Genomic DNA, 13,912 nt, shown 5'->3' with positions numbered 1-13,912 from the left:
CGCCCACAGGAATGCTCCCTCAACTCTACTGGCTGCTTGCGCACTTCTTATAACTTAGGCTACTGTGTTTACTCAGCTCTTACGGTGATTTTCTGAAGTAAAACTGACGCTTCATCTTTTGTGTGATGTACAATAAACTTTATTAAACTCATCAGTACATGTTTGATCATCATTCAGACAGCAGACTTGTAGGCTGTTAATAAATAATGGATACATAGCCTACAAGCAGATGACAAATACGTTATAATAACCGTAATTAAACTACTAAACCATACCTGTTTCATCTCTATACAGCACTCTGACTCTGTAGGCATTATTGTCCGACTCGAAATGAACGCCGTTACTGAGAGTTTCTGATATTATCATCATTCCGTGAGATGAATTTTTCCTGACAGACTGAGCACGAGCTCATGAAGCTCCGCCCCCTGGGTCGTCCAGCAGCACCTCATTTGCATTTAAAGGGGACACACTGAAACGGCTCGTTTTTCTGAGCCCCAAAAAATGTCAATTTAAACATGCTGTAAAAAATGATCTGTTGGGTATTTTGAGCTCAAACTTCACATACACACTCTGGGGACATCAGAGACTTATTTTACATCTTGTGAAAAGGGGCATAGAACGGGACCTTTAATAGAATAAAAAAAAATTCTGTTGCTGTCAGTATTGTTTTTGGAAATTAGGCTACATTAAAATGCAATGGTCTCGTTTCAAAAACATTGGTCAATATGCTTGCGTCGACTTCACTGTAGCCTATATGTGCCCTGCTTCCTTTCCGTGAGTTCTGACCGAAAAATGGAAAATATCAAGCGCTTCCGTTTCAGAGTCCCTGTTTCATGTTTGTTAGCCCAGGACATTTTACAAATCCAGACCAAACGATGTTCTACGGCCATGTCCGGAATAAAGAGTAGCCTATCCATGTCACACAGACAGTAAGATTTTGGATTTTGACCATATACCTCGCAGTCACAGACCGCATCAACGTCAGTGAGCTATACTTATTGTATTTCGCCACAGGGTGTCACTGTGGCCTCAACCCTTCGTCTTCACTTACTCTGAGCTCGATTGCTATGTCTGAGGTAAACCACGCCCTCCTCATTACCCTGCGCAGGAAGAAATGTAGGAAGAAATAAATGAATAAATAAATAAATGTATAAATACATAAATGTTGAAATAAATAAATGTAAAAATAAGTAAATGTATAAATAAATAAATGTAGAAATGAATAAATGTATAAATAAATAAAAGAATAAATAAATAAATATGGAAAAAAATAAATATATACATAAATAAGGAAATAAATCTATAAATAATTCTTTATTTTCGTTTTTTTGCTTTTCTATGTATATTTATTTATATATTTATATATTTATTTTTTCTTTTTTACATTTATTTGTATATTTATTTATGTATTTATTTATTTTTAATATTGGCAGCGTTGGAATTCCATATGTATTATGTAAATATGCAAGATGCGACTTTTATTATGATACGTGTTCGGCGTAAGTGTTGCGCTATTGGTTATGCATGCAGAGCTAACAGAATGTGACGCAGTTTTCCACCTGTGCAGCACCGTCAAGTGCAGGGCAAAAGTTATTGACGAAGTAAGTTCATTCTATGACTTTATGTGGGTAATACTGGATGTTTATACTGCTGAATCTGTTTGCGATGTTAAGCCTTTGTGATATTGTTGGTTTTCGCGATCTTTATGATAATTAGTTCATCACGTGAAATGCACGTGAAAATGCCGCTAGCATCGTGGCTTATCTTGCTAATGTTGTTAGTATCTTGTTTACACATGTTGCTGATTTCGTGTGATATATTCTATATTTGTAATGCTTTCATATCGCGATGGGGACATTGTATAATGTACCAAGTTGTTTATATGCATCTTTATATTGTATTACTCCAGTAATTATTCGTCCACAAACTACAAGTTGTTAATATTGCTTAATGTGAAAAAGTGCGCTGTTTACTGTAACAGTATGTTTAACATTTAGTTATTTATTTCTGATTTATTGTTTATTGCAGAAACTACCTCCAATGCATCAGTGTGTATATGGTGAAACCCTGTACCTAAATAAATGGTGGAAAGAAATTTGATGACTCAGACTGCCTGATCAGAGTACTGAAGTGGTTAACACCCTTAAAAACCGGCATTAGTGGGGCAGTCCCCAACAACAAGTAAAAGCACATCCGAAGTTAAACTGTTGGGTGCAATTGGTCGTCTTCTTAAGAGAAGAAAGTACAAATATATCTAGCAAATTACAAAGAAATGCTGCAAGAGAACTAGTCTAAGTGTGATTAAAAACTGAAATCCTAATCATACCAAAAAGAAAGAAAGAAGTAAAACTGCTATTGTTTCAAAAGTTCTACAAAATATCAAAGCTTGAATATTAATCCAGCAGTATGCTATACTTAAGTATACTTATTCTTATATATGTTTTTAAATAAAAATCACATACAAAATGCGACCATAACAGAAGCATGATATTTGTTTGTTTTTCTTCAGGTCTCTCTGGATATTGACAGAACTGTCTGTTCTTTGTCAGCAACAGCTTATATCACTGACAGTCTACTTTGAGTTCACCCCAGCATGTCACAAACACCGCACATACTCTAATTGATATAGTCTCACTGTGTTTGTTCAGAACACCAGTTTGTCTGTTTGTAGATACGAAATGTTGTTTTATTGTTTGTAACTGTTTGAAATGACACATGAGACACATTGTTTAAATCTGAGATATTGCAGCACAGTGATAAATTCTTTTACCTTATAGGGGAGAATGGGCCTGTTGTTACACAGGTTGTTACAAGGGCTGCAGGTCTATCTCACTGTAACTATAGTCAAATGACTAATTACACAAATGTATTGGACAGTTTGGAGCAAACTGTTACATTTTATTAGGGCAGTTTATCATGTTTTTATAAATGTATGCAATTAGTTAATTACAATATTTCATAGCCAAGCCCTGCGGTGGACTGTCCCCCGATCCAGAGTGTTCCAGGGTCCTCCCGTGACCTAACAGAGCTAAGAGGTATGGAGAATGGATGGATGGATTTCTTAGCCAGAACAATTTTTGCATGTAACCTACTATATTTTTGTTGTTGCATTTTTTTCCCCATTATGTTTTGTTTCATAATTGTATTACTGCTTACATTTTGACATGTTCATTTGTGACAACATGCCCTATAAGACAACAGTACAATGAAAATGGTTGAAATGTTCAGTGCATTTTTGTAGTGAGAACTGACAACTAGCCCATGCTTCTCCCCTATATATATATATATATATATATATATATATATATATATATATATATATATATATATATATATATATATATATACACTGTATATACTGTGTATATATGAGACACATTGTTTAAATCTGAGAGATTGCAGCACAGTGATAAATTCTAATGTAATTCAGTAAATGTAATTCTTTTACCTTATAGGTGAGAATGGAATATATTCCATTCTACTGTATGTGTGATGGCTTCATAGAGTTCACATACAGTCTCTCATAGGACGTAACTCATTGCAAATGTTTAAAGGAGGAGAGTCAAGTATGTGTAAACTAAGATTACATAGACGGAACTGTCACGGCTTCTGCTCTCCAAATGTACCATCTGGAATTCATTGACTGCTGAGATCTATATGTGGGGGAAGGGTGTCTGTTTGAGACACGAAAGAGAGAAAAACAGATTTGGAATTTGTTTAACATACATTAGTCTTTACTTGCATGTATACCTTGAAATAAGAGGCAGCTGGGAGCAAAAAAATCTTCAATCCTGAAAGAAGTTTCTCGTACAGTGTCAGTTCTCATAATTTACAGCCCTCTGACAGGTCATGCTCTTAATGTGTTTGGATTCTTTATCTGTTCAACTGTAAAACCAGGCCTGTTTTGTATGCAGCTGCTGGTGATTAATAAGGAATCTGAGGCTTTAATTCAACAGTCTCCTACAAGAAAAGAGGATGTGTGTATGAAACAGGCAAAAAAAAAAAGAAAAGAAAAAAAAAAGCTCAATGGAGACAGAATGTACTATTAAATGACTGGACCTGAACTGGTATAGCATGGCAATAGTAATGCTAAGGTCACAGGTTAAATTCCCAGGGTATAAATGAACTGAAAAATGTATCCTGAACACATTGTCATGAACACAAACCTGCACCATGTGTAATTTGAATTTGTGAGGGTTTTCAGTGACTAACAACAAATTCTAGTATGTTCTTCAAAGCTATCATATTCAAAAGATTAAAACTGTAAAAATAACTCTACACCCTTACTTCATTTAGAATACATGGATCCATGAATATGGATAATATTAATATTATGGTAATATTACATAAAGGTAATTAATATGATCAGCCTGTTGCTTGACTATCAAACAGCTAAAAATGTCTTGCTAATGTTACACAAACCATGTTCCCGTTCACCATCTCAGAGTCAGACAGCTGCCTTCAAAAACCCTTACAAACACTTTGAACAACTCTTTGAAAGGAATATAGTTCATCATAACATCGTAATAAACATCATATAGGTAATTCACCTGCTATATTGCTAAATGTACCCGATTTTACATATCAACAGAAAAATAACCTGGCTTCCCTTGAGATCCCTCTGCTTCGCAGCATGGTGATATGCTAAAGCCCTGTACAAGGTAGTTTTTTTGAGACTGTCTTTGGTTCACTGCAGTTTTAAGGCGAAAATACTCAGCAATGGTGTTGACTGATGGCTTTGCACATGGTTTGTCATAAAGCATATTAAAAACACCATATAGACATATAAACCACATTAAATACTTGAAAGGGGTCTTTAAAAACGTAAGTATGTGAATGTCATTTCTGTGCTTGAAATGTGGACATACTCATATTGTTATGGTTATTGTTCTTATTCTTGTTATAGTTAACAGGTCTTAACACTTGAAATTACAGCCTTGGTATGCTATTATTTTATTTAGAAATGAAAGCATGATGATTGTGAGAAAAAAGTATGACCAAAATAACCAATATTTAGTCACCCTTTACATTTAATTGCATGGATGAACATTTTTATAAAACAAAAGCTTAGTGAGGTGTTTTATCAGTCTATAATATAAATCTCTCTTTTTTTATAAATCTCTTTTTCTATTTTTAAAAATAGTTTGTACACTGTTAGAAAATGACCCTTCACGTGACCTTTAAAATAGTTTTTGCAAAAAATAGATAGGATGTAGGAAATATAAAGGATAGGCTAATTTACTAGGCTAATTAAAACAAGCATCAACTAAGAAAACACCAGAAATGGTCATCACTAATGACAACAATAATTTTGCTACAGACAAATGGAGAGAACATCCATAATATTTACAAAAACAGCAACAAAATCAGGAAAAAAATTAACAAGCAAGTGTAAAGTGAGTATGAAGAATATACTACTGCAAATATTTAAGCAAGACTGTAACTGTAACATATCTGGATTCAGATCCTTACTCAAACTTCATAACACCTTCAAAGCCGTGGTAAGTGAACGGCTCCAGTGTGGAACTGCATTGATCCTTTTCCAGACACGCCATTTTGTTGTACTCACAGTCACTCTCAGAGCCCTGATTAAAATACACTCCATCAGGAGAGTTGATGGATGGATCTTCATCAAAATAGTTGTGCGGTCTAAGGATGACGCCGCCACCATTGCCCACTGTAACCGTGTTAGGGATGTCTTCGGCATGTGGAATGTGCAGGAAACCAGCAGTCACCCAGGCAACCAAATCCTTAAGAAGACATAGTAAAGCTCATTATTTGAATGAATTAAACATATCTGCTAAATAAAAATATTCTGAAGAAGCTGTCCCTCAATACCTCATTGTCGATCACCTCGTCATCTTCAATATATTTGCTGAAGTCAACAAATGGGGACCACATGTAATTCTGACTGTAGAGACTGCTACTAATCTGCTCTTCATCTTTATGCTTGGTTATAGCAACTTTATACCTAGAAGAAAGAAAGTGAATGAGAGAGAAGCTAAAGCTAGATACAACACTTCTAAAACATGCATGTGTCTCAGTATTGTGTGCATGACTAAAGACACTGAGGCCTTACCGTGCCCAGGACATGGACCTCTCTACAGTCTCACTTTCAGGGAGGTGATCTCCAGCAAAGCTCACCACCTGAAGCCTGTAAGAGCGCTGATGGCCCCAGCGATTGGTCTGATTACTGGCTATATGAAGGTAACGGGGTGTTTTGGCGCTATGAAGCATCGCCGCTTTTTTCTCTGTCCCGATTTGCTGCTCCACCAGTTGGGGTATCTTTGCTTTCTCTGAGGGCTTCCATGGCAATGGCACCTCCTCATATATCATGTCTTTAGTCTGAAATATATTCTTCACACCTTCAAAAAAGAAAGAAAATGTTTTAAAACTGTTTTGTGACTTTCAACAGATATTCATGTGGTATTCTCTGGAAAAAGATGGTCTTAATTAACATTTCTATATTTCTTTGTAAGATCATTTTTAGTATGACCAATATGCAGGAAGCTACAGCAGCCAGACATAGAAAAAACATTCTAACATTTACTCACCCAAATGTTGTTCCAGCCTTGTATGAAATTCTTTCATAAAATATAATTTGAAAAATAACTATAATTTTTGTCCATAAATTGACTCATTATTTTATATTTATATTTTGGGCAAACTATACTTCTGAAAATATGATAGTTCTGTTATATATGAAGAGTTCAGATGCAAAAGCCTCTAAGTGCCATCTGACATTTTCTTCTAGAATGATCATTTTTATCAAACTCATATATTTAAGTTCAATAATTTCACTTAAATGGCAATGCAAATTACCTATTAATTGTCATTTAAGTGAAATTACTTAACTTAAATATACATCTGAACTCTTCATATATATATATATATATATATATATATACTGTATGAAGACAGATGCAAAAGCCTCTAAGTCCGTCTAAATTTTTTGTTTAATATTGACATTTTTATCAGGCTTTTATCATCCTATGTATAGGTTTCTATGAACGTATAGTATGTGCGGAGAGCATTCACTCAATATTATTATTTCATTTTTGATGAGGTGGCTTTTAGAGGCTTTTGCATCAGAGGTCTTTATGTATATATATATATATATATATATATATATATATATATATATATATATATATATATATATATATATATATATATATATATATATGTTTTGTATGTATATAGGCTATGTCATATAACGTTACATTTAGATATTTTAATGAACTGTGTTAGTGCCTAAAGCTTCAATTGCTATAATGTGACAATATATCCCGCTATTGGGGCATGTTGTCAAACAATTTCAACATGTATTAAACAATATTTCTTCTTTTTTTCCCTCAATGTTCAATAGCTTTTTGTAGTGGGCCTATCCACTTTTAAACGTAATCAATGTGTGTAATTAAATATGAGGTTACACTTTATTTTAAGGTGTCATTGTTACAGAGTTATTATATTAAGTCGCCTAAGCCTAATATTAAGTAGATTATACATGTACTAGTGTTAGGGAAGGATTAAGATTTGGTTGAGGGTTAGTTGTATGTTATTATGAATAATTTACTGTTCTTACTATGGTAAGTAGCCTACATGTAACATGAAACAAGGACATTGTAAAATAAAGTGTTACCAAATATGATTCTGACTAAGTTATTTCAATTCTATCAGGTTAAATGTGCTTGATCATTTTATGGCACATACCTAAGATATCCAGGTCGACTTTAAAGTTAATAAAATGTGTATGGATATTTCCAAGAACATTCTCTGCAACCTGGTGCCCGTACTTCAGACTTCCATCAACCTTATAGGAGGATGATATGTAGCCCGTGGCGTGAACTTTCGCCTCCACGGAGCCGCTTTGATAGAAAATGAAGTCCCATATGTAGTCGTAGTTCCCTATAGCAGTAATTGTGCGGATCACCAGAGCGCTGTTTGCCATCCCACCGTAACCATTATGAAAGAAATCTGAGAAGTGTCGTCGCAGAGGTCGCCCAATGTCATGCTCAAAAACACAGATAGAGTTTCTGAAACGCTGCGTGGCGTTTGTGTCAATATAGCGGTACGTGTCTACATAGGTGGCAGCGTACGGACAGTCGATCCCACGCACGAGCTCGTGAGCGAAGCGACCGATTCCGATACTTGAGTCGAGGAACTTCGTGAGCATCATCCCAGGGGTTACAGAACCGTAGACAGACATCGCCTCCTGCACGCTGAGTTCGTACGCAATCCTGTCTCCTTTAAAACGAATATCAAACACCCTCATCCCAGTCTGAGAGCTCAAACCAAACGCAAAGCTCCAGTCCAGATAAATCACCTGGTTGTTTTTAACGCTGTAACGTTTACCTTGAAGATAATACTGTTGTGGTCCTAAACCAGTAGGTTTTCCCCTTGGCTTCAGCGAGGCGTAGTTTGGGAGATTATTGTTGACTATCTTTTTTATACTACCCGCTTGGTAATCTACAATAAATTTGTCAATGCTTTCGAAATATTGGCCGTTGTACAGCAACTTGTCAATCGTCCAGTGTGATGTGTTCACGCTTTCGTGATTGATCAGCATCTCGAAGCCCACAGGATGAATGTACATGCCATTGAAATCGCGGAAAAAAGAGATCCAGGTCTTGCGGTCACCACTTTTAATGCCCCTCGGCATACCCTCAAACGGCAGCAGTTCACGTTTTCTGCGGATATAACCAAAACTTTCACTTAAAGGTTTTTCAAGTTTTTGGAAAACTTTATCAAGCAGTTTGAAGAGCTCCACATACTCCCCAATTGTCACTGTTCGGGCTGTGAAGGGCAACGTCGGCGTATTGTATTTCTTCTGAGTAACATCTTGATGCTGCATTGGACCATGTAACGGTCCCACCAAATATTCCTTTAGGTAACCTCCTTCGCCACTGAACACCACGACGATCGCTTCGCGTGTGGGCTTCTGTCCGTTGGCATCCAAGAAGCCTAGCACATCAGCCTTCCTTGGGAGCGAGAGGTCAATTAAAAATATAAAATTTTCCGAGGGCTTTGCTGTGAACGAACGGGAGATTTTTAAATCTTTTTGAGCCCACATGTAGTCGCGAACAGAGTTGTACTCCTCTGCTGTCAGGTCCGCAAAAACCAGACTTTTATCTGAATGTTTGACTTGTAGGGATTCTTGCGGCCAGGACATAGAACATTTTGGAAGCCTATTCGAATTTAAGCATATCAACACAATGTTGATGATCACTGAGATAAGTCCCACAAGTATCAATAAGTATTTCAACAGAGAATTCATTATTGTAGCGACCAGTGTCTCCCTAGCGTTTGAGGGCAACGCTCGTGTCTCGAAAGTGAGAGTACGGCATGGATCTCATACTATACTGGTAGTAAGTGTTATAACCACACCCCCCTGAGTGCTCCCCAAAAGTTCACACACGAGCCTGTGTTAAAATGCTAATAGCCTATGTTTGTTCATTCAAAAGTTGCCAATCAAATCCTGTAGGCTAACTTTACTTTTTTTTTTTTTTGTAATTTCACCTACAGTATTTATCTGGCAACTAAAGTTGGCAATAAAATCCTATAAATACCCCAAAATCCAAGATTATGTTGTTAAAGTTTAAGAATGCTGTAAAGAATCATTTTAACAGTAAACTGTTAGGCTATACACTGATTAGGGTGAACTATCTGCATATATATATTTAAAAATGAATAAAACCATAGTCAATGGTGTTGCAAGTAAATATTTATTAAAACTGTCAGCAAGGCATGCAAGGCTTTTACTGGTAAAATAACATTTCCAGTCTTTCAACTGTTAAAATCTTGTAAAAATTTCATAGTAGGCCTATCACAAAATAACTAAAATGTTTTTTAAAAGCAAATTTAAGTCATATTCTGAGTAGAACATTAACTTAGAAATTAAGGTCAAACACAGATTTTGTGGCATTTTGGTACCAAAAATAAAATAAAATAAAATCAGTTACACTCCTGTTGAAACTCACGGTAACCCAGATTTTTTAAAAGTAAAGGATTAAAACTAAAATGTTATAATCAACATTATGCCACACATTCTGTTGTTTGAGCTTATCTTCTGTTCATCCAAAAATTTTAATTTTAAGACTTTCGTTAATCTTCAGAACACAAATGAAGATCTTTTTGATGAAATCTGAGCTTACTGTCCCTCAATTGGCAGCCTATGCAATTACAACTTTCAAACCCCATAAAGACAGCAATAAAGTAATCCAGCATGAACCGACGCTTCATAAAATCGAGTGCTTACATAATTTACTACAACTTTCAAAGTAGGAATCTCTGATGCGCGTTCACATAACAACGTCTGCTCTTTTACGTCAAATTGTTTTTGCACAAACAAAGCACTCGCACCACTTCATAAAATGGAGGTTAACCACTGGAGTCACTGGATTACTTCATACTATGCTCACATTTTCCTGATGCCAAAGCTTACTGGACATATATACATGTATATATATACAGTATATATACACACAGACACACATATGTATATGTATGTAATGTATATGTGTGTATGTATGTAGTATGTAACAGAGGCAAGCTAGTAAGATTTGTGCGTGTAAACTTCACTTTCCTGGCTTCAAGAGGCGCATTAGCAACTGACCCTAGGGTCTAGTGTTTTTGTTAGCATGTCTGCCTTCCATGCTGGAGACCCTGGTTTGAATCCTGCTCGGAGTGGCTATTAGGAAACTGCGTGCGCTCACAATATTTTTGTAAAGTTTCTCGGGGGAATGCTAAACTTTTGTCAGAGAACACAAAAGCATTGAGAATATTTTTTTCTCCCATATAATTTTTTCCTTCACTATGTCCTTTAGGGGCTTCATAGATTCCACAGCTGATGTGAGCAGTTTTTATTTGCTATATGCTTTAAAAGAGTTTTCTCCTGTTCAGTAATTTTTTTTGGTCCATTCCACGTTTTATACGCAACCTCTTTCATTGGGGAAACCACCCCTAAGTGTGCAAAAACTCAACAAGCAATGCCAATTGAACACTTAAAATATTTGTGGAGCCTGTATAGCATTCCAGACATCAGTTATAAGTGAGAGGAGGGGAGGACAAACAGTTCTGAGGTTTATTTGGACATACTGCATTTGTACTTCAGGAAATGTACTTCAATACTTCAATTTCCAACATGATAAGGTGTGAGTAGCCTAATGCTTTTTCCCCCACAGCCTTTAAGCAGGCTCGGGTAACCCCACTGCTTAAGAAACCCACTCTAAATTCAGCACATCAAGAAAATTACAGACCGCCGGTATCCCTTCTTCCATTCATTGCTAAAACACTTGAATGAGACATCTTCAACCAAGCCTCTACCTTTCTTACACAGAACCAGGGGCGTAGCCATCATTTCAAAAGTGAGGGGGACAGAATGCCAAGCGTTATACCAGTTTTTTTTTTTTTTGCAGACCTTTGTTGACAGGTTTTTTAATTGGCTTAATATGCTATTTATGTTTAAAACAATAAAACAGAAAGAAAGAAAGAAAGAAAGAAAGAAAGAAAGAAAGAAAGAAAGAAAGAAAGAAAGAAAGAAAGAAAGAAAGAAAGAAAGAAAGAAAGAAAGAAAGAAATGCACTATAGGGGCGCGCGGGGCACAACCTAACGCGGGGTTAGTTGTAACACGCTTGTTTTAAATACTTCCGCACATGCTTGGATGACGAAACTTTGTGTATTTACTAGTTGCCATATCAACACTATATAGAAAAAAAATCCGCCAAAATTATTTATTTTTTTTGAAGATATCCATAGACATTTATTAAACCATAGCAAAAGTAAATTTCTTACTTAAGTTAATTTTTCATCTCTATTTTTTGTGTTTATTTAAAATAAGACAAATCTGATATTATTTTAATCTCCAAGATGTTATTTAACAGTTGAGATAGTTCTTTAATGCTTCGCTAACTAGCAGAAGACACTAGCAGGGTTTAAACCCCAGTTGTGCAGGCGGGGCATGTTGTAGGCTAACACTGCATTACAATGTGCCCCTATTAGAAATATGCTATTATATTCTATACTTTTATTAATTTTATTGAGAAAACGTGAGAAAAAGGTGAATAAAGACTGAGAGTCAACGTTCAGAAATTACTAATTATTTATTTGTTTTGAACTATGTTGTATAGCTGTGTTTTCATGTGTTCGTATAGTCAAAACTCAAAAATGAGTTTCTATTTAATTATTAAAAATTGCCATTATTTTATATGAAAAAGTTTTTTAATTGTATTTTATTTAGAAAATATTTTAGTTTGTTTTGTATTTTTTTTTTATTAGATCAGATAACATTTTAAGCTGTCATATGGTCATGTTACAATGTGCCCCTGCACATGTTACAATGTACCCCACCTATGGGGCATGTTGTCACATTTCACTTCCATTCTTTCGGGGTATATCAAGAAAAAAGTATATACTGTATTGATAAAACAAAAACACATAATTGTACTAGACATGTGGGAAATGAATGTGGGAAAAAATAAATACTCTGAACCATAAGTAGATTTACACAAACTGAGAAAGTCAAAAAGCGTTACTTTGTGCCCCGCTCTCCCCTACTTTATATTGCACATAGCTATTGTATATTGTACTATATTGTTTACATATTTCAAATGGTTTTTTGTGTAGGCTACGTTAAACTTCAAGCTTTTAAAACTACTTCAAACTTTCTGGTTAGGCTTTTTCAAGACAACTTAAAGTTTGTCTACAAACTTTTTTATCTAATTGTAAAGTGTTACCGAATTATATATGGTAAACATCATGTAGGCTGCATGATTACAACGTTGCATGATTCAAGCAGATATAGTGGCTGTTAATGCATGAAAATCCAAATTCAGCAGTAACAATCACCATCTTTATTCTAATTTGAAGGGGTTTGATTACATATCTGTGAAAATAAAAGACATTACGAATAAAAAAAGACTGAAAATAAGCGCACGTTTGTGCGGGTAGTGAATATTTTCAATTTCCAGCAATAATTATTCAACTCGAGAAATAGGCAGTGTTATTCATCATTGTGCAACTATGGGGCGCCGTTTGTAAAGCGGCTCACGCTGAAAATAACAGCAACATTTTGTCACATTTAACTTCAAACAATGTTAAAAAAACTGGTATGAATTTTTGACGGTCACTTTTGACCACATTTACAACAATATTTGTCAACTTAGAGATATTTTAAATAGTTAAATCTAAATATTAAATGTTACACCTAAATGTTAAATCTAAATCTAAATGTTAAATCTAAATCTAAATGTTAAATCTAAATGTTAAATGTTAAATCTAAATCTAAATGTTAAATCTAAATATTAAATCTAAATCTAAATGTTAAATCTAAATGTTAAATCTAAATCTAAATGTTAAATCTAAATATTAAATCTAAATCTAAATGTTAAATCTAAATGTTAAATGTTAAATCTAAATCTAAATGTTAAATCTAAATATTAAATCTAAATCTAAATGTTAAATCTAAATGTTAAATCTAAATCTAAATGTTAAATCTAAATGTTAAATCTAAATCTAAATCTAAATGTTGAATCTAAATCTAAATGTTGAATCTAAATGTTTTGGGTGAAACTAAATATTTAACTAATATGCAAATTCAAAATGCCGGAAGTGCCAAAATAAAAGCTCGAGGTGGTCAGTGTGTGTTTATAGCATGGTTTATAGTGTCAAATAATGAATAAAAACCATCTCATAATAATAACTATAATATAACGATAATAACTACCTAAAATAATAAACACGTTTGGAGAAACTGTAGAGTATCGTGATGACAGAGTAATGACATGACATTCAGTCAAAGTGAGCCCCCTAGTGGCTGACTATTATGGCTACAGGTCATAAGTCCCGCACTTTTCATAAAAGTGACACTAGCCTACTCTTCAAATACAGTTTCTCCAAACGTGTTTATTATTTT

The 13,912-nt window shown here is 34.8% G+C and overlaps 1 protein-coding gene and 1 long non-coding RNA gene across 2 annotated transcripts; one reads left to right on the top strand and one right to left on the bottom strand.

Annotated features, from left to right (window-relative positions):
- Nucleotides 1-1,508: 1,508 nt before the first annotated feature.
- LOC308689157 lies at nt 1,509-4,337 on the top strand. The gene is made up of 4 exons (XR_014029961.1): nt 1,509-1,601; nt 2,778-2,834; nt 2,963-3,035; nt 3,456-4,337. It is a non-coding gene; the product is annotated as an uncharacterized lncRNA (long non-coding RNA).
- aoc2 (amine oxidase copper containing 2) lies at nt 3,709-9,367 on the bottom strand. The gene is made up of 4 exons (XM_081362078.1): nt 7,714-9,367; nt 6,080-6,365; nt 5,839-5,971; nt 3,709-5,750 (listed from the first exon to the last, which is right to left on the bottom strand). The coding sequence occupies exons 1-4, from the start codon at nt 9,275-9,277 to the stop codon at nt 5,469-5,471; spliced, it is 2,265 nt and encodes a 754-aa protein (XP_081218204.1). The 5' UTR covers nt 9,278-9,367; the 3' UTR covers nt 3,709-5,468.
- Nucleotides 9,368-13,912: the final 4,545 nt, after the last annotated feature.

The sequence above is a fragment of the Scardinius erythrophthalmus genome (genome assembly GCF_964197995.2).
Source record: "Scardinius erythrophthalmus genome assembly, chromosome: 1".
Lineage (NCBI taxonomy): Eukaryota > Metazoa > Chordata > Actinopteri > Cypriniformes > Leuciscidae > Scardinius > Scardinius erythrophthalmus.
Note: the sequence above shows the minus strand (reverse complement) of the source record. Positions and strands in the feature narration are given on the sequence as shown.

Bases quoted from the DNA above. Each gene is read 5' to 3' on its own strand.
- aoc2 (XM_081362078.1), bottom strand. From the start codon at position 9,277: ATGAATTCTCTGTTGAAATACTTATTGATACTTGTGGGACTTATCTCA. The intron at 6,366-7,713 runs GTATGTGCCATA...TCTTTTTTGAAG, and splicing joins AGTCGACCTGGATATCTTAG to GTGTGAAGAATATATTTCAG. The intron at 5,751-5,838 runs GTATTGAGGGAC...TGTCTTCTTAAG, and splicing joins ACGAGGTGATCGACAATGAG to GATTTGGTTGCCTGGGTGAC.